The 20,417-nt window shown below is 42.5% G+C and overlaps 1 protein-coding gene across 1 annotated transcript in view; it reads right to left on the minus strand.

Annotated features, from left to right (window-relative positions):
* FAM234B (family with sequence similarity 234 member B) overlaps positions 1-20,076 on the minus strand; it is a 37,285-nt gene extending 17,209 nt beyond the window's left edge. The window contains exons 1-5 of the mRNA XM_033222808.1: positions 19,789-20,076; positions 8,175-8,570; positions 5,574-5,672; positions 2,373-2,561; positions 1,164-1,294 (exon numbers count right to left, since the gene is read on the minus strand). Of these exons, the coding sequence (XP_033078699.1) occupies positions 1,164-1,294; positions 2,373-2,561; positions 5,574-5,672; positions 8,175-8,570; positions 19,789-19,825 (852 nt within the window). The 5' untranslated portion in view covers positions 19,826-20,076. The remainder of the gene's footprint in view (positions 1-1,163; positions 1,295-2,372; positions 2,562-5,573; positions 5,673-8,174; positions 8,571-19,788) is intronic.
* Positions 20,077-20,417: the final 341 nt, after the last annotated feature.

Consider the following 20,417-nt stretch of genomic DNA (forward strand, 5'->3'; position numbering starts at 1 on the left):
AAATTTAGCTCATTCTGGATCTTGCCTTTATCTTGCAAATGTAAGGGAGAGTTTAGTGTGCTAGAGTAGTGCTCCTCAAAACTCATGACTGATGGGGCACTCTGAGTTTGGGGGACTCTTGGCAGAAAGATACAAAATCTTAACAGATTTCATTCCATTCTGCATAATTTTACCCGCAGAATTTACAACTTTACTCCATATAGGCAATACAAAGATCACAACAGCAAACGCAAGGTCTACTAAAATTAAAATAGGTTATCAAATGAGACAAAATGAGCCATATCCACATTTTTCCACAAACATTCTTTGCCGATTGACTCTTTTGTGCCCAAAGCATTTCCTTGGCAGACACGCTAGGAAGTCTGAGAAAAAGTCTTTGACAAAAGCTCTGAAAAACGCTTCCAGAATAAAAACTTAAAATCGAGATCATCCTGCTCATTAATTTATTCCTGCCTGTGATGTGGGGGAAAGACGACTCTTATTTTATCTGCCTGCAGAGTAACCAGTACATTGAAGTTCCTGCAAATCACAATTTAGGACCATAATTCAAAGGCCACTGTTCTGGATCAAAGTCTGCCTCGTCACAGCCTAGATGACAACACTCCTTTCTTTGGTCATGGTTGTTATTATCGCTTGACTTAGATTTTCTTCCTACGTATCTTTTATGAACTTTGTACCAGCCTGTTCTATTGTTTTATAATTGACATAAAAATGTACATATATAATATAGTAAAACTAAAAATACATATACACAGTAAACATAGGCACTACTCTAGGCACTTTAAATATGTTAGCTCTAATTTTCATAACAATGATATAAGTAGATATAACATGCCCTTTTTACATATGAAGAAACCAGAGCTTGGACAGGCTCCATGGCTTGCCCAAGGCTGCAAAGACATAAAGTGGTAAAGGTGGAATTCACACACAGACCTATCTGACTCTAAAGCTCCACTACACCCCAGTCCATGGAGCCATGAGGCTGCCAGAGAAAATGGGTTCATAATGGTCATATATTCACTTAACCTCACAAAGAGAATTTACTTAAACTCTTGTAAAAAGAACATTTCAAGCAGTATTTATAATAGCAACACTAGGAGCTGAGACAACTAAAACAGAAGCATTCCCTATAAGAAACAAAAAGCATTTAATAGAGCTCATACCTGCAATTCCCCAATGGCCAGAACCACGAGGTCTCGAACACCATCTTCATCCAAGTCTGGCAGCACCACAACTGGGGCAGCTAAGGTACCATTAGACAAGTAGTTTGGGTTCAAAGTCCAAATGGCTTTCCCTGAGGAAGGACACATAGGCTGGTCACTATGACAGCTTCTTGCCTCTGGAAAAGTCAGATGTCATGTTCCCAGGCCAGAAAAGAAAGACACAGTGGGCTGAACAACAGACAGCAACTCCTGCCTACTTACTGCCTTTCGTTTTTGTCTTACTGAGGAGGAGGGAGCAGGGAGTGTGATCTGAATCCTCAGGTATCTGGCTAACAAATCCATGCAATAATTTCCCACCTAGATCCTTTTAGATAAAATGGAGGTGCTAAATCCTTTCCAACAAAGAAGGGCTCACTTGCCTGGGGTGAGGGAACGAATCTGTTAGAGATTATAACAACTATTAAGGAAACATCCAGGGGCAGCCGACCAGACCCCTCTGCTTCCTTCCCCCACACTGTCACATAAGTAAACACCACAGCATCATGGGAAGTTTTCCAGATGGCTTCAGTTCCACAGTTAACTCAAATCCCAGTTTTTTTCACTCAGAAGCACCCCGCGACCAAACTCCAACCTCTAAACCTGGGAAGGATGTTATTTATTCCGCTCCACGTGAGCACACGGCCCAGCAGTACCAAGCCTATGGGCCGTATACTTAGGATTCTGTAAGAACCTTCAGGACATGTGATTCTTTTTCATTCCCTTTGTCATGTATGTCTGAATGCAGTAAGAAGCTAAAAGGCCAGTCAACAAGCCTCAACAAACCTTTATTTCTTCACTGACGTATTTTTTTAAGTAGTTAATGCCCAAGTTTACACATGGATCCCATGTATATCAAATATGAAGAATCAAAGTTCAGTTGTCTTTTGTACAAAGAACAGAGTCAGGAGACTATTTACACACCAAAGGCCTCAGGGTAGTTTCTGTTTGGGTAATTCAGTTCCAGCCCCATCCTATCACCAAACAGGTTGAACATCTGTTTACTCAAAGTGCCCAAACCTTTTCTCTCATTTCTCTTAATAACCATATTCCAGAGCAGTAAATCAGACATTCCACCATGTGAGAGTAGAAAGGTCCCCCACCCAACAGATGATTCTAATCCAACATTATGGCTCGTAGGAGCAAAGTTCTTTTGTGATCAATGGTATTTACCTGATGTTGCATTGAATGCACTGAGCATTTTGTGTGTCCCTGTCACAAGGCAGATGGTTTCAGCCAAGCTTCCTGGCATCAGCTCCAAACATGTGATATCTCGAGCCTCCTCAGGGAGAAGACTAGACCACAGTGTGCTGCCATTCATCCCCGAAAGGCACACAAGATTAGCAGCTGGCCTTGAGCCACCTAAAAGCACACAAGAGAGATAAAAAAGGAAAGCAGGCAGAGGAGATAAGAGGCAGAGATGAACAAGAGGCCACAAAACTCCAAGTAGATGGTGGTAAGGCAGCAACCACACTTGTGTATTCAGCTCCCTCCCACACTTCTGGCAGCAAGGTGTAAACACAGAATGCCTGTCATCTTTGCTTAACACGCTTCTCATGTAAGACAAGAGCTGTGGCCTCCTCTACACTGTCGAATGCATCTCCACTTTTGCACCTTTCCCAACGCTTCTCTTTACATGTTTGCCACCTTGGCCCCAACTAAATGGTGATATCCTTAAGGAGAAAGACTGTCTCACTAATGTCTGCACCTATAGCAACCAACTGTTTGCCTAATAAGAGACAGGAGCAAAATCAAGAATACGGAAAAGGTAGTTAAGAACAAAAAATCAGGAGGAAAAGATATGCTCGGAAACGTGAGACTGATCTAGAATGTGTGCACAGCAGGGAGCAAAATACCTGAATTCTAATCATCACTAACAAATGCTTCCTGAGAGTAGAAAAAAAATTTTAAAAAAATAAACTTGAAGATTACATATAGCAATGATGAGTGGGTCTTGCTAGTCTAGAGTTCTATAGAATCAATTGATTTGGTCCCAGTCAGGAAAAAGTATTTGGGAAGACCTAATACCTAGGTCCAAGGACAGCTAATAAGGGATTAAAGTAGCCATGCCCTTAGTAAATCAGCCTTTATGTCACTTAATTACTACATCAGACTCAGAACTTTCTCCCTTGTCAGTTTCACATGTACTCTCAGGACAGGGATACATGACTCATTTCATACAGTTCCCACTTTCAGCAACAACTAATACAGATAAGGAAACAAAACTTCTAGAGCTTCCTTCTATCTATTCCTCAGTAGGCCTAATTAATTATACAACCTAAAAACAAGTGACAAACTATGGTTGGGTGTTTCAGACCTTGTTGCCAGAAGATATATATGACAAACAAGGGTGGTATATGGTAACTTCCAGGCTTCTCAAAGGTGCTAGGATCCCTATCCTGTGCAGTTTTCCCTACTGGAGGAACCTACTCCATCCTACAATGCTCTAGCTCATCTTTTCCCAGGTGGTGATGGGTTACCCCTTCCTGCTAGATCATGACTCCTCGAGGCCAAGGCCAGGCTCCTCTTGTTCTGCAGTCTGTGTGTAATCAGCAGAACTCTAGAGAAGGTGCACAGTGGCTGCCACACAGTCAGCATCAACACACAGTTGCTGAATGAAGGAACAAGTGAATAGACCAAAAACTTAATCCCTCTGTGTCTAGTGGCACAAAGCTTTGTGGGTTATGGGCACAGCAGCTTGGCATGAGGGTCAAGGACATGAACTCCAGAGCCAGATTCCTTGGATCTGAATCCCCAGCTCTACCATTTACCAGCGGCAGGACTTTGGGCAAGTTCTTTAACCTCACGATGTCTCACCTTCCTCATGTGCAAAAGGGAAATAATCATGAGTCTACCTCACAGGACTGTGTGGAGGGATAAATTCCTTCATACGTTACGTGCTGACAATGGTGTATCAACACATAGAAAGCACCATATGTTCGCTATATCCTTATTTGCACAGTCTGTGGCCAAATCAGCCTGGTCCATATTGTGTCCAAACCCACGGCCTTGCCATTATGAGTCTTTATATGAAGCAAACCACATAAGATACCAAATGACTAAACACGTCTCTAAATCTAAGATGGGGAAGATTTTTACTTCAGAAGTCACGGGCAGGAAAAGTGTAATCAAGTTTTGATTGCACGGAAATCTACTCCTAGGCTGGAGATGCTCTCTATAGCAGACCTCCACCCAGACTGCTTTCACATCTCACGTGGGCCTCAGAAAGCCACCCCTACTAATGTAAGAGATGTGGTTTAGAATTCTCTCAAACACACCTAGACGTGTATTCCAAGGCCTAGATGACTTAAAAGCAGTCACTAGGGCACCCTCAACATCAAACTAGGTCCCTGCATCAGCTCACAGGCTGCAGTTTGACTCCACTGTAGTGGAGACTGCAGGACCAACCAAAAGCCTTGTGTACTTAGGCTGAAATCAGAACATTTTTCTTTTTCTACAGCTGACATGTGTAAAAGCTGGGATCCCAGAAACAGCACACTAAATTAGGGTAAGTTGTGGACAGTTTCATAAGGAGACTATTCACAAAGATGTGGCCAGCGTGTAGAAACACCACAAGTGATAGTGCAGACCCTCAGAACTGTTAGGCTCCCCGACAAAGACACAAGGAGAGGATGCAGTTACTGGAATCCAGAAAAGCAAAGTCCTACAGGAGGGCCACCTTGAAACGAGCTGTGACCCAGGGTCAAGGCTGTAGCAGCCATCCTGCGGTGACCCCGGCGGGGAGGGAGCCAGGGGAGTGAATATCTCCCCTCACACTCTTCCTCCCCTCCCATTCCTGAGCTGTGCTCCCCATTGAAAGGAGACCAGCAGGCAAGGAAGCCTGTTGATACCATCCATACAGCTCAGCCTCCCCATGCAGAGAGCAGGATGGACAGCAGGTCTACAAGCGTAAACTGAAGGGGGAAAGGAAAACACCCGGCCAACAGGTATGTGTGTAAAGATGTGTAAGTCTGTGAACAAAAGTTTTCTGCCAGGAATAGGAAGGTAGCATAAAGTCAATGTTCAATATAATCTAAGAAGCAATGCAAAACCAGGAGAAAACCCATGAAACCCGAGGACTAACACTGTTCATTGCAAAGTGTGTGAGCAAGTCACTTCCTCTCTGCATCGCAGTTTCTTCACTGGCCTGGTCACCACTAAAAATTCCTTCCAGCTATAACTCCCTCTGATTTTTCAGACTGAGCTTTATTTATACGTGGAAGCTTTCCTATGAGGGTTTTCATGTATGCCAGAACCAAGGTTAACTTTCTGTTCACTGCAGATCCTTCTGCAGTACCACTTGGGACACAGCTCTGATGTTTTCTCCCAGCTGACAGTATCCCTGTAGCAGTCTTGAAAAGACACATCTCTTACCTACTGCACTCCCGTTCTTTGACATCACAAAGGAGAGAAGCACATCACGCAGGCCATCTCCATTCACATCAGCCAATTCCAATGGAGACAGGTCCCCACCTGTTATACACATAAAAAACCAAAAAGGTCCTGAGCAAGTTACCACAAACTAGTTCTCTGTTGCCAATGGCTCTATGAACACCAGGCAGACTCCAGTTCCTTGACTAGGTACAGTATACACACCTCTCCCTACTCCCCGCTCCCCGCCCCCCGCCACCCCCACCCCGGCTAAGTGCATCGAAAAGTCCTGCACACTGTATATACAACAAACATAAGACAACTCTAAAAGGTGGAGAAAAGGAAGTAGACCAGCTAGGGACTGCAAGACCCAAGGAATGACAAGGTGATGAGTCCCCTGGGTTTTCTTTTGGCCTCGTAATACCCAGATAGGGTGCTGGAAAAGCCAGCAACCCAAAAACACCACAGGTACAGACAAAAAAAGCCCCAGAAAAGGCTGGCTTCCCTAACCAAAAGCCCAGGAAAGGTGCAGTCCAGCAAGACAGGAAAGTTTTAGATAATAACTGTCCTACTCCAACCAAACACCCCAGATAAAATTATGGGCCCAGCTGCACCCACCCACATAGCAAAGGCTGAATGTGGAGCCTGGTTCCCACCCTCTCCTGGATGTAACAAGGCACCCCCCCCCCACCACCACCACCATCAGGGTCATGTCAGAGAAAGCCAGGTGGGGGCCAGGACTGTCATCCTCACCCAGCAGGACCAAAGGAGTTCCACCCCAACTAGCATCAACAAGGCAGCCCTCTCCCTCCTCTCCACAGGGGTGGTGTCAGCAGAGGCCTAGTGTGGAGTCTGGACTTCCATCCCCTCACCACCCAACAGTATGGACTCAGAGGATGCCCATACAATTTGGAGAGAACTCACACACTGCTAGGGGAAGTGTAAATTGGTACAACCACGTTGGAAAATAATTTAACATAAACTACTAATAATGAACATGCATACACCCTATGGTATGATCCAGCAATTTTACTCCCAGGTTTATGCCTTAGAGAAATTCTTATACACTGCAATAGGAAACACATACAAAAATGTTCTTAGCAGCATCACTTATTTATAAAAAAAAAAAAAAAAAAAGACTGGAAGCATTACCTAAAGGTTTACCAACAGTAAAATCATACCATGGAAAATTAGACAGTAGTGAAAATGAATAAACTCCAGGTATAATGCGTCAATATAGATGAATCTCAATAAATTATTTTCAGAAAATTAAGTGGCACAAAAAAGCCGGTCACGGGCTGGGTGCAGTGGCTCACACCTATAAATCCAGCACTTTGGGAGGCCGAGGCAGGCGGATCATCTTAGGTCAGGAGTTCAAGATCAGCCTGGCCAAAATGGCGAAACCCCGTCTCTACTGAAAATACAAAAATTAGCCGGGCGTGGTGGCGAGCTCCTGTAATCCCAGCTACATGGGAGGCTAAGGCACGAAAATCACTTGAACACAGGAGGCGAAGTCTCAGCAGTGAGCTGAGATTGTGCCACTGCACTCCAGCCTGGGTGACAGAGCAAGACTCTGTCACAAAAAAAAAAAAAAAAAAAAAAGCAGTTCACAGAAGACTGCATGATTAAATTCATGTAAAATTTAAAACCTGGCATACTGACATGGTAAAACTTTATAGAAAAAGGAATAATCAACAAAAAATTCAGGATAGCAGAGGCCTCTGGTGGGCAGAGGAGGATGTGGTCAGGAGGGAAGGAGGGACACACAAGAGATTGTGAAGGTCTCAATGATGTTCTATTTCTAAAGCTGGGTGGTAGACACACCAACAATCTGTCACCTTTAAACTGTATATAAATATATGTAAATTAAACTTGCCTTCAGAGAAACTAAAGATGAGAACCCAGAACTTGTCAGAAGCTAATTCAACTGGGTTCAGAGAAGTGGCAGAGATAAACATTTCTAGATCAAGAGGATGCCAGGGTCTGAGGAGAACCTAATCAGTTCACAAGAGACAGGACTACTCAACACAGGTGAGACATAAGTCCCATTCTAGAGTAAGAGGTTTTAAAGAAGCCTGCTCCAAAAGGAGACAGAATAGCTGGAATTACTCAGACAGCACCACCCTAACCATGAGGAGCAAGAAAGAAAAGATAGCAACTATCTTTTACAGGAAATGAAATTATTTTATAATTTAAATTAGATCAGGCCTCTATAATCAACGAATGTCGAAGGGTTCTACAAGAGCCCTATACCTGGTGCAGCCAGGCCTTGAACCTTGCTTTTCTCTGTAAATAGCCCTTCCTACAGCTTTGCATTCCCCTGATACAGTGCTGGCTCCACAGCAGGAACCCAGCAAACCAGCCCTGTCCTCTCTGGGTCGAATAAAGACCAATGCCGACAGACACAACAGAGCAGTGATTCCCAGGTTTTTGGAGGTGTTGTTTTCTTTCAAATCTTAATCTCCTTGCCACCTCCACACAGCGGGGAGGGCAGGGTGGGGAATGCCACATGACACATATTAAGTTTTAAGATTTGGAGGAAAATTTTAATGTAATGAGAGCATGAAGTTTCACAGGATTAGGGCTGAAGATTCTGCAGCTCACCTCCCTGGGAGCCCAAGTGGCGGCTCCAGGTGCTGTGCAGATCTCTGGGAGGACAGGGGATCAGGAAAGCACACAGGAGCACCAGGATCATCGAGATCCCCAAAGTCAGCAGGAAGACAGATGTGCGCACATATGACACCAGGGAGGAGGCTGCCTTCTGTTCCAGGCCCCCAAGGGGTTCCGAGGGGTAGCCCTCCGTGGTGACTTCCGAAAGATGTGGCTTTGCAGCCTCTGCAACCTCAGCATCTGAGTCGGGTTCTGGCGCTTCTCCCAAAGGACTCTTCCCATTTTTGACCCCTCCATTCTTCTGCAAGTTAAGCACCAGATCGTCCTCACTCTCGTCACTGTCAGCCTGGGTGAGGGGATCATACTCCCCTAGGTCTGGACTCTTCTTCCCTGAAAAGACAGAAAAACAGAGAGTCAAGGAGAACTGGGGAGGAGCCATCCTCACCAAATATATGGCATCTGTAAATACCCAGAAGAACACAGAAAACTAAAGCAAAAAAATCCAGGTTTACATCAAATTTGAACCTTGGTGGCTATCTGTAAAACAAGCCAGCGAAGCAGGGGTTAGGAATGGAAGGAAAAACAAAAGCACAGTGCTCCAGGATCACTGCCTGCATGAGTTGAAGACAATGGAAAAGGAGGCAGAAGTTAGCAAATTTAAAATGTCTTTAGTTCAAGGCCGGGCGCGGTGGCTCAAGCCTGTAATCCCAGCACTTTGGGAGGCCGAGACGGGCGGATCACAAGGTCAGGAGATTGAGACCATCCTGGCTAACACTGTGAAACCCCGTCTCTACTAAAAAATACAAAAAAACTAGCCGGGCGAGGTGGCGGGCGCCTGTAGTCCCAGCTACTCGGGAGGTTGAGGCAGGAGAATGGCGTGAACCCGGGAGGCAGAGCTTGCAGTGAGCTGAGATCCGGCCACTGCACTCCAGCCTGGGCGACAGAGTGAGACTCCGTCTCAAAAAAAAAAAAAAAGTCTTTAGTTTAAAAAGAAAGCTCTCTTAATGTGTTTGAATCTCACTCAAGAAAAAGACCATGGCTCCGTGTCAACTCTCCATGTGCCTAATGTGCACATTGCCTCAGATTTTCTTAGATCTGTGACGTCCTAATCTTTCCTGGTAAACTTTTAGAACAATTATTCTCCATACGCTGCTTCTCACAGCCCAATATCTGTGGCTTCCCAACTGTTTCTATGGAAACAACTTAGAAAGTTGAACACTGAATGTTCATCTGAAGATGTATTGAAATCTCACTTCTAAGAACCATCCTGTAATTTGAATGCCCTTTCAGTATATCTTTTAGTAAACAGTGTTTATCCCAAAAACTGCTCTTCTGAGCAAGCATTCTGGGAGGGGTGGTGATCTAGCTGGAATACAGAGGTAGGGGACTTGTCTTGAAGTTGCTTTGCATGGCAAGCACTTTGTTTTTACTTAGCCTGCAGTGTTGATTTGGGATAGCTGAGACAGAAATTACAGAAGAGCCTAGGCACACCTTCTCCCAAGCCACCCACCCCTTGGCCTCACTGCCAATGACTGAATGATTTTACGCCTTTACTTCATGTTACCACCAAGTAACAACCAAGAAAATGTTTCTTTTGGGGAGACTTTATCTGGTAATCTATCACTAATGTAAACTCTATCATTAAATCTTTTGTTCAGAGGAAATATTAAAAAAAACACACACACATAACCCAGCTAATTAAAAAGAGGAAAAGAATAATTACTAATGCTAGTGTCTAACTCTGGGTCACCTTGGCCTTAGTGATGTCATTTCATACATTATATCTCAGTTTGTTCAATTAATAAAATGAAAGAATAAAACACTATATGGAGACCAGATTGTTGCAGGAAGTCAGGGACCCCGAATGGAGAGACCTGCTGGAACAGTGGCAGGAGAACATAAATTGTGAAGATTTCATGGACATTTATCAATTCCCAAAATTAATACTTTTAAAATTTCTTATGCCTGTCTTTACTGCAATCTCTGACCATAAATTGTGAAGATTTCATGGACATTTATCCCTTCCCTAATAATACTCTTATAATTTCTTATGTCTGTCTTTACTTTAATCTCTTAATCCCATTATCTTCATAAACTGAGAATGTACATCACCTCAGGACCACTACTGTACAAATTGATTGTAAAATGTGTGTTTGAACAATATGAAACCAGTGCACCTTGAAAAAGAACAGAATAACAGCAGTTCTCAGGGAACAAGGGAAGATAAGCAGCTGCCTGCGGGGTTGGGCAGAACAGAGTCATATTTTTCTTCTTGCAGAGAGCCTAAAAAATGGACGTACAAGTAGGGAAGATATCGCTGAACTATTTTCCCAGCAAGGAATACCCTGGGGAAGGAATGCATTCCTTGGGGCAGGGCTATAAATGGCCGCTCTGGGAGTGTCTGTCTTATGTGGTTAAGATAAGGACTGAAATAGGCCCTGGTCTCCTGCAGTACCCTCAGGCTTACTAGGATCGGGAAATTCCAGCCTGGTAATTTTTGGTCAGACTGGTTCTCTGCTCTCCAACCCTGTTTTCTGTTAAGATGTTTATCAAGACAATACATGCACAGCGGGACATACACCCTCATGAGTAATTCTAATTTTGCCTTTGCCTTGTGATCTTTATTGCCCTTTGAAGCACGTGATCTTTGTGACCTACTCCCTGTTCGTACAGCCCTTTCCCTTTTAAAATCCCTAATAAAAATTTGCTGGTTTTGCGCCTCAGGGGACATCACGGACCTACTGATATGTGATGTTACCTCCAGAGTCCCAGCTATAAAATTCCTCTCTTTGTACTCTTTCTCTTTATTTCTCAGACCGGCTACACTTAGGGAAAATAGAAAGAACCTACATTGAAATACTGGCAGCTGGTTCCTCCAATACCAGATGTTGGAAGTATAACTTGTGGTGTTAAAGTTTAGTATTTGGTACATTTAAAAAACAATAAATTTTAGATTTTTTTAAAATGAACATTCCACAGAATTATAACATTAAGTACTTTCAAAAAAAATCCAAAGAAAATACTGAATAATCTGTCATCCTAATAACTAGAAATTATTTCCATTTATTTTTATTTTCAAAGCTGTACACTTTGCCCAATAAATATTATATTTGATTTTTAAAAGGTACAAATTACAAGAAAATAAATCAGTTATTAGAAACTTAATTCAAAATAGTACTTTCAGAATATGCCATGGGGTCAGTACAGGTTCCAGATAATCTCCTTCAATTTTTATTTCTACTCCATGAACCAAATTATTTGGTAAATTAGGGCACACCATTCCCTAACCATCCCAGATAACTCTATACATAATAATTTGCACACAAAGCCATGGGTTGTTAGAATAATATTAACTCTAATACTTTTTAAAGTGATTGTTTGTTTTTGTTTTGTTTTTTAGCTAAAATACACCTGACATGATAAACAAAATGTGATATGTACATACCACGGAATATTATTCAGCTCTAAAAAGGAAGGAACTTCTGACACTTGCTACAAAATGGATGAACCTTGAGGACATTATGCTAAGTGAAATGAGCCATGCACAAAAAGACAATACTGTGTGATTCCACTTATATGAGTTATCTAGAGTAGTCACATTCACAGAAACAGAAAGTAGAATGGTTGTTGCCTAGGTCTGGAGGTAGAAGGAAAAGTTGTTACTGAATAAGTATGGAGTTTCAGTTTTACAAGATGAAAAGGTACTAGAGATGAGGTGCATATACAGTTAATTCTGAACTGTATACTTAAAATGGTTAAGATAGTAAATTTTATGGTGTATGTATTTTTTGACAATTTAAAATGTTTAAAAATATATATATATATATCTGAAAAACAGGAAAGCACACACAGAGTTCTCAACTCTAGAGTTACTTGAAAAAGCACAGCAAGAAACCTTAAAGATCACATAATCCATCCCCACCCCATCCCAAACTTACAACTAGCTACTTACAAAGACCTACCAACCAGTCACTTAGCAAACACCTGAATGTAACCTGTATTAGGGTTACACTGGCCTCCAATTTAGAAAAAAATTCTTTACACTGATTCAAGAATTTTTTTCTGGGAAGTTGCCAATTATCTATCCCAGTTTTAATTTCTGGGATCCCTCTTTCACATGCAAGTCCTTCAAACACTCAAAGGTATCAGTCACAAGAGACATATATGATATGGTATTTAAGAGCTCAATTCTTCACAATCAAACATCAAGCCAAATCCTGGCTATATCTCTTATGAACTATGTGGTCTCAAATTTCTTAACTTTATTGAGCATCAATTTCCTTATTTATGAAATGGAATAATTATTCTTTTTAGCTCATACGATTGTGATGAGAATCAAATAAGATAATATATGTGTGGTTCTCAGTGCCTGGCTTATAGTCACACAACAAATTTTAGCTTCTATATTATCATCACCATCACTGGTGCTGGCATTGTATCTCCCAGTGCCCTCCCCCACTCTTCTCATCTCCAAGTTAAACACCTCCACCTCTTTCAACCCATGACTTGAAGAAGCATTGTTTCAGGTGTCCTCAACATCCTGGTCATTCTCCTCTGGACACAATGTGATATGTCTGTGCTTTTTAAAGTATGGTTCCTGGAACTGGATACAATCCTAGGTACAGTCTGACCAGAGAAAGGGAGGGCAAAGCTATTTCCTATCTACTCTAGATAGCAAACAACAGTTCAATTTCTATAACGTAAGATCTTGATAGCTTTCTTGGCATTCACATCACATACTGATTCAATTAAAACTCCCAAGCATTTTGAACACATGCTTAAGCCACCCTATAATTGTGCAATTGAATTTTTAGCACCAAGTGAAAAATGTAGCATCGACATCAAATTCAGTCTTGCTAGTCAGTCTCGACCCTGCAAGAAACATATCGGGCTAAAACTGCACCTCTGTCAAAGTGAAATCATTAATAAAATGCTGCCCAGCAAAACAGTTTAAAGGAAATTCATTTTTATCATGCTATGTACTATCACAGGCAGGAAGGAAGAGAAGCATATGCTCCAGGAACTTATAAAATCTGTAAGAAATTTATAAAACAATTTGCAACCATTCTTTGAGAAAAAAGCTGCTGTCAAATTGGTCTGTTTAGCAAGATTACAAGCTTCTAGTTAATGATGGCAAAAGTGGGCATTTCTGTCACACTCTCTTCCTAAAACCAGGAAGACAAATAAAGAAAAATAAAAATAGAACACAAAATAGGAAACAGTCACATTCCCAAACCACAAGTTATGAACCAAATGCACTGAAACTTGTACTCAATTGAGAAAGCTCAGTAAGAGCAGGCAAATACATCTTGCAGATATATATTGCACATATATTGCATATCTTCAGCAATGAGCTGAGTTCACAGAATTAATAATCATGACAACAGTAAGATGATGATGATGATGATGATGACAACTGGAAGTGTACTGAGTGCCTACTGTCCCAGGCACTGATCCAAGCATTTTGCATGTGTTAATTCATTTAATCCTCACATCAACCTCATGTGGTAGATATTATTATTATTATCCCCCATTTTATCAACAAGAAAAATAAAATATAGAGAGGTAAGATGGCTAAGATCACAGAACTAGCCAAAAGAAAAGCCAGGATTCAAACCCAGACATCTGATTGCAGAGTCCACTTGTTGTTCTAACCAACAAGTTATAGTACCTCCCTTGTTCCACAAATATAGCCAAACCAGTAATTGCTTGCTTGGAAAGACAAAGTCTGGGGTCACAGAAGCACCAATGAGCCCCATTCGACACCACAGAGTCAAAGGGAAGTAGGACCGAGGGAGGAAAAGCACAAGCTGACATCTTCACAAAAAGCACACTGTCAGGATGGCAGGTTAGAAAAGTCACCGGACATAATCACTCTGACTGCGCCCAGTCAGGAGACAGAAGCCAAACAGTAGTTCAAAGAGGACAAGTTTAACATAAAAAATTACTAAGCAAAGACAGGAGAATAAACATAAAGATGGGAAGAGAACTCTATAAGGTCCCCTAGGACTGAGAGACAATATCCAAGGCAGGACAAACGATATTTAAAAGGGCTCAGATCCACTTTCACAGATCAGTCAACAAAGGTGAATTTGGAGTTCACAGGCAATAAATTGATAACTGGCACAACAAAGTCAGCGAAGGAAACGCCAAACCAGCACCCTACAGTCCTGTGAAAAGCCTCCTCCTAGCCAGAATAGAGACATCCACACAGGAAACGTGCTGGTGGGGAGCCAGCTGACTTAACAGGCCTGGATTACATTCTTGCTTCCAACTGCCCTATATCACCCCTCTGGCAATAGCCAGGCTGTCAAACAACTGCCCCATTTAAATATGAGTAATAATCAGAAAGGAGTCATGTTTAGTACTCATTTCACAAGATACCATAAAGCTCTATGAATATTCAAGAAAGAAGTAACAATGAAACATAGCAAACAATTAGCTGAAGAACAAATGCTGGACAAATCACATCACAAGATGGAAGAAATAATGAACATATACTTCCCCACAGAGTCTGGGAAATTTAGGAAAATCGTCTTCTCTGAAATAAGCACTCAGGAAAACACTGGAAAAAAATAACAAACCAGTTTTAGAAAAGAAATCCTTATTGGAATCAGCTAAAGGAACAGATATTGCTGAAAACAGAGTCAGAGATATAAAGAACAGACTAGTGAAAACCAAGCAAAATGAAATGAAAATAACTACAGCTGGCAGTTCTGAACACTTATCCTACACTCTTCCAAGCCTTTTAATGTCTTCTCTCAGGCCAGGGGTGCTGGCTCACGCTTGTAATCCCAGCACTTTGGGAGGCCAAGACGAGGGATCATTTCAGGCCAGGACTTCAAGACCAGCCTGGCCAACATGGCAAGACCCCGTCTCTACTGAAAATACAAAAATTAGCCACGTGTGGTGGCAGGCGCCTGTAACCCCAGCTACTTAGGAGGCTGAGGTATTAAAATTGTTTGAACCTGGGGAGGTGGAGGTTAGAGTGAGTTGAGACCGTGCCACTGCACTCCAGCCTGAGTGACAGAGCAAGACTTTGTCTCAAAAAAAACAATTCTTAGCAAATCTTCATAACAACTATGTGAGGTAGACACATTACTGTCTTCACTTTCAAGACGAGGAAGCTGAGGCTTTGAAGTTTAAGTTAAGCCAAATGGTTTGGCTCTGTGTCCCCACCCAAATCTCAACTTGAATTGTACTCCCATAATTCCCATGTGTTGTGGGAGGGACCCAGTGGGAGATAATTGAATCATGGGGGCAGTTTCTCCCATACTGTTCTCATGGTAGTGAATAAGTCTCACGAGATCTGATGGTTTTATAAGGGGAACCCTGTTTCACTTGGTTCTCATTCTCTCTCTTGCCACCACCATGTAAGATGTGCCTTTTACCTTCCACCATGATTGTGAGGCCTCCCTAGGCACATGGAACTATAAGTCCATTAAATCTCTTTCTTTTGTAAATTGCCTCATCTCAAGTATGTCTTTAATAGCAGTGCAAAAACAGACTAACACACTGGCCCATAGTTAAACAGCAAGTGACAGGTAACAATTCAAAACCAGTCTGACCTCAAAGTCTGTACTGGCTACATATGATCCCATGGAAAAAAATCAAGGCTTTTTAAAAAGACTAGAAACAATGTGATAGAGACTGACAACAAAGGTGAGCCAATATATGCATGACGGAAGTGGATAACAGAAAAGAAAATACCAAAAGCAGTATTTTAAAGAGTTGCAAAAAAAAGTTCCTACAATAAAGACCGAAAACTGCAGAATAATGAGTACACAGAGTCCCAAGAAAAACTAATTCAGAAGAATCAATACTGAAATGCATCCTAGTAAAGGCACAGGACTTCAAGCACAAAGAAGGAATCCTATGAGCAGCCAGGGCAAAGGAAAAAGAATCAAGTCACTACTGACGGGAACAAAAATCAGGCAAAGATTTCTCCAAGGTCACACACATTATTAAAAGATCGTGGAGCAATATCTTAAAAGTCCTCAGAGAAAGAACATGCAATTTGATGGCCAAGCATTCTGACCAGGACATCGCCAAAATATAAAGACAAGCACACAAGTGCTCAGAGTTATCATACTCCTGTGCTTCCTTTACATCACAGAAGACTAGGGGCCAGTTCTTGGCCAGCCTTTTGAGAGGAATAAATACTTTTATACTAATTTTTTTTCAGATAGTGCAAAAACAAACTTCAGCTGAAGGATTACCGACTGCAAGTTTTTATTAGAGAAGTCTCAAATAATTTTTTTTCTATTTACAGAAAGACAATAAGAGACAGTGAAGTAAAAGAAGTCCACCAACTTGCCTTAAGTCCTACTCAAGCTGAGGAGCTAGGCATCAAATCCAGCTTCCAAGTTCAAGGCACTTAACACTCACTCACTTCCTTGCTACTTTCAGCCACCACCCAAATTTTTAATGAATGAAAGGTTTTCAAAGAATAAGGGAGAGGGCACTGATTTCATAGCAAATCATTATAAATGAGCTTTCCACAGCTATTGCTTTTCCTCTTAGGAAGACTAAAGGTGCTGTTTAAATATAATAGGATTTCCAAAATGGTAGAGAGGAAAACACAAATAGGAAAGTGATGCAATTATACCATACCCAAATGTTTTCACGAAATATACTAAAACATACACTATTCTATAACATATATGATACTATAGCATACACTCTACTGTACACATACTATACAATACACTCTACTGCAACTAAAGGTAAATAATTCATATCATGGGTTAGTTTATCCAAGGGCATATAATGACTCTAAGTTACACAAATAAAACAAATCATAAAAAATCATTTTGCTCTGATATTCCCTCCAGTGTTTGACCTTCAAACTATAAAATGGCCTAAGGGAAAAAATACATATATACTTAGGAGACAAGCTGTCCTACTGGCTTTATGAATGTCAGATTGGCCTTCTGCTACTAATTAACCTCATTTTATGCATGTGAGCCAAACATCTTTCCTTCCTGAGCTTAGCGAAACTGCTCTTTTCTAACAAGGCTGCTGAGATCTGTCAAGAGCTCACTATTATATTACATCAAGCCTTCCTTCAGGTATCACATTCATAAATGAGCATGGTGCTGATGACAACAGCTAACACTTACTGACTAATTAACGTACGTCAGAGGTTGCTAGATCTCCTAAGTACATCCATGTCCTTTACTATTTCAGATAACCCTAGGAAATAAATATGTAGTAGAATGTGTGGCATAGAGTGAATGTTCCATAATAATGTTATTGTTACAGATGAGGAAACTAAAGCTTAAAGAGATTAAGTAACTAATTAAGTAAAGACTGGATTTGAATCCCAGCCTGTTTCATGCTCTCAGCCATCATTCCATCCTGACTTCCTCACACATGAAAACAGTAGGGATGTTGGGGCCGGGCACAGTGGCTCATGCCTATAATCCCAGCACTTTGGGAGGCCAAGGCAGGCGATCACCTGAGGTCGGGAGTTCGAGACCAGCCTGATCGACATGGAGAAACCCCGTCTCTACTAAAAATACAAAATTAGCCAGGTGTTGTGGAGCGTGCCTGTAATCCCAGCTACTCGGGAGGCTAAGGCAGGAGAATTGCTTGAACCCAGAAGGCGGAGGTTGCGGTGAGCTGAGATCACGCCATTGCACTCCAGCCTGGGCAAGAAGAGTGAAACTCCATCCCAAAAACAAAAACAAAAAAGAAAACAGTAGGGATGTTAACTACGGGAACATAACACATTAGCCCAAACAGGACAGCAGTCTCAGAACCCCAATTACAGGGGAGTCAAAAAGAGCTATATGAAAACAATTTGTACCAATGCAAAAACTAAAAATAGTATTTTGGGTGGAGGGAAGAAAGGGCAAGGAGACGAGGAAAAGTGCAAGTGGTTTTATTTTCTTAAAACCCACATCACACGAAAGAACACATGCCTACTATATCTGGGCCTAAAAAAGTATCAAGCATGTCTCAGGGTTCAGGGCCAAGCTGCCTGCCAAACAGGCCCACGGACTGGGCTATGGGAACCCCAACCAGTTCCTACAACTAATACTCCAGGGAGTAATAACACCACAGCCTTGGGGCATAAGAACACAAAAGAGCTCAAGAGTTGCTAAAGCAAGATTTTCCCCGCATTCTCATTCTTAAAGAATAACAATGACCTACACTGAAATTAAAAAAAAAAAAAAAGGACTCTAAAAGAAAAAAAGAAATAAAGCTAAATGTGTCTGACATCTTATTACCCCTCTGGGAGGATATCACTCTACACTAAGGATATATAAGGCTACTCTCTTCAAAGTAAAAAATTAATCCTGCAGGTAAAGGTCCACATCCCTTATTTAATTCCAGTGTTACGTACACATTCCAAGACAGATACTATCAGTGTTCCTTCCAATGTTCCAATGAGCCCATAAAAAAAAGAAAAAGAAAAAAAAATCTGTCTGAGGTCATGAAGTCTGGGGACAGAAATGCAAATTAATATACAACCCAGTGTCATCCAAATGGCAAGGTTCACTTCAGGGTAGCAAACTGGAAGCTCCTTGAGAACAAGGACCCTGTAATCCCCCTGCAACCTCAAGCTAGCTATCCACCTAACACCCAAATAGCCCTCTCTAGAGATAACAGTGAAAGCAACTGCTTTTCCCCAGTACAAATTATCAGCAAACAAATGTTTATAGTTTAATGCTTAAAACTCATCTAGATAGAACCATCAGTTTTTCTAAAGCCTAAAGTTTAAAATTTACTTGGGTGGAATAAATATATTTTTATTAAAATATCAAGTTTCTAACAGTACAATCCTACTCTGGAGGTTCAGGAATCAAAAAAAAAAAAAAAAAAAAAGGAAAAAAAACTTGGAGCTGCTGCCCAAAGTACTGAATCAGCTCTGGAAGTTGTCATCACCCCTAACGCTGCCTTAAAGAAGATTCCATACATTATCTTCAACTTATAGGTGCCAAATCATTTCCCATGCTTAATCTCAGCAGCTGGAGACCAAGTGGAATCAAAAGTTAAAGATTTAGAGAGAAAATACCCCTGACGTTCAAGGCCGAGCTTTTTCAATACTTGAGAGACCTGGGACAATTCAATTAGCCAAATAACTCTCATTTTGTCCTCTGTAAACTAGGAAGGGACGTAAACACCTGTCCCACCTGCCTCATGGATGCTTCGTTGCTGTCATTAGGTAGAGGGGATGATTCACAGAGGGCCATTCGCCGTCCCGCCGCCCCCGCCCAGGTCCAGCCAAGACAGAAGGCGCCGGAGTCCCCGCGGTGCCTGGTCCGCGGCGCTCGGGAAGGATGCTCCTCTCACTAGCCTCCCCTCGGGACAGCGACGACCGGCGTTCTGACACTCCCCGCCACAACACCTGCTCGGCGCCCTCTCCCCGCGCGTCTCCGCGTTCGCCCGGCGCCCGCGACCCCTGCCCCGCTGGACGCCCCTCTCGCCCCCTGGTGGCACAGGAACCCCAGCCCCCAGGGACTGCACCCTCCTCGCCACTGGGCGCCTGCAGCTGTGTCTGGGTTGAGGCCAAGGCCCGACCGGCCTCACCCCAGAGCCTCGCCTCCCCTTATTCCAACACTGGCGGGGACAGGGTGGTCGCAAGGCTGCGACTCCTTACCCGGGAGCTTGAGTGCCCTGGACAGCACGGTCGCCATGGCGGAGGCCCCGGTGCGCGTGCGCACGCCCGGGTTCTGCCGGGAAGCGTAGTTCCGGGCGGGCGGTGCGCGGGGCTGGCACCGGGAAAGGTGAGACCTGCTTGCTGGGGACAGAGCCAAGGGAGGCCAAGCCCGAGTACAAGCTCCGCAGGCTTTTCTCCCACCCTACCTGTGCAGGTCACCTCACCATTCTGAGTCTCACTTGCCTCGTCAGTGAAATGGGGAGAAAATACCCCGTAAGCTTGCAGTGAAAATGATTCGAACGAGATATTTAAGGAGGTGTGGATTGTGCAATGTACGTGGGCTTTGAAATCAGGCAGACTGGATTTGAATCCTGCTTGCATCACTTACTAGCTGGGCCATCTTGGGCAAGTCCCTTGGGGCATCTGAGCTGCAGCTACTTTTTTTAAAGACATACTACATACTTCACAGGCTTGCAGTGAGAATTAAATGCTATGACCTGTTTAAAACACACAGCACACAGTAGGCACCTAGTAAGAGTGTTTCTATTATGCTTCTTAGGTAGAGGTTGAAGTTTCCTGTTAGCTCGAACCCTCATTTCTTGCTCCCAGTTCTTTACAGGTGTCTACTC

Source organism: Trachypithecus francoisi, unplaced genomic scaffold (genome assembly GCF_009764315.1).
Source record: "Trachypithecus francoisi isolate TF-2019V2 unplaced genomic scaffold, Tfra_2.0 Lachesis_group11, whole genome shotgun sequence".
In the NCBI taxonomy this organism is placed as follows: Eukaryota; Metazoa; Chordata; class Mammalia; order Primates; family Cercopithecidae; genus Trachypithecus; species Trachypithecus francoisi.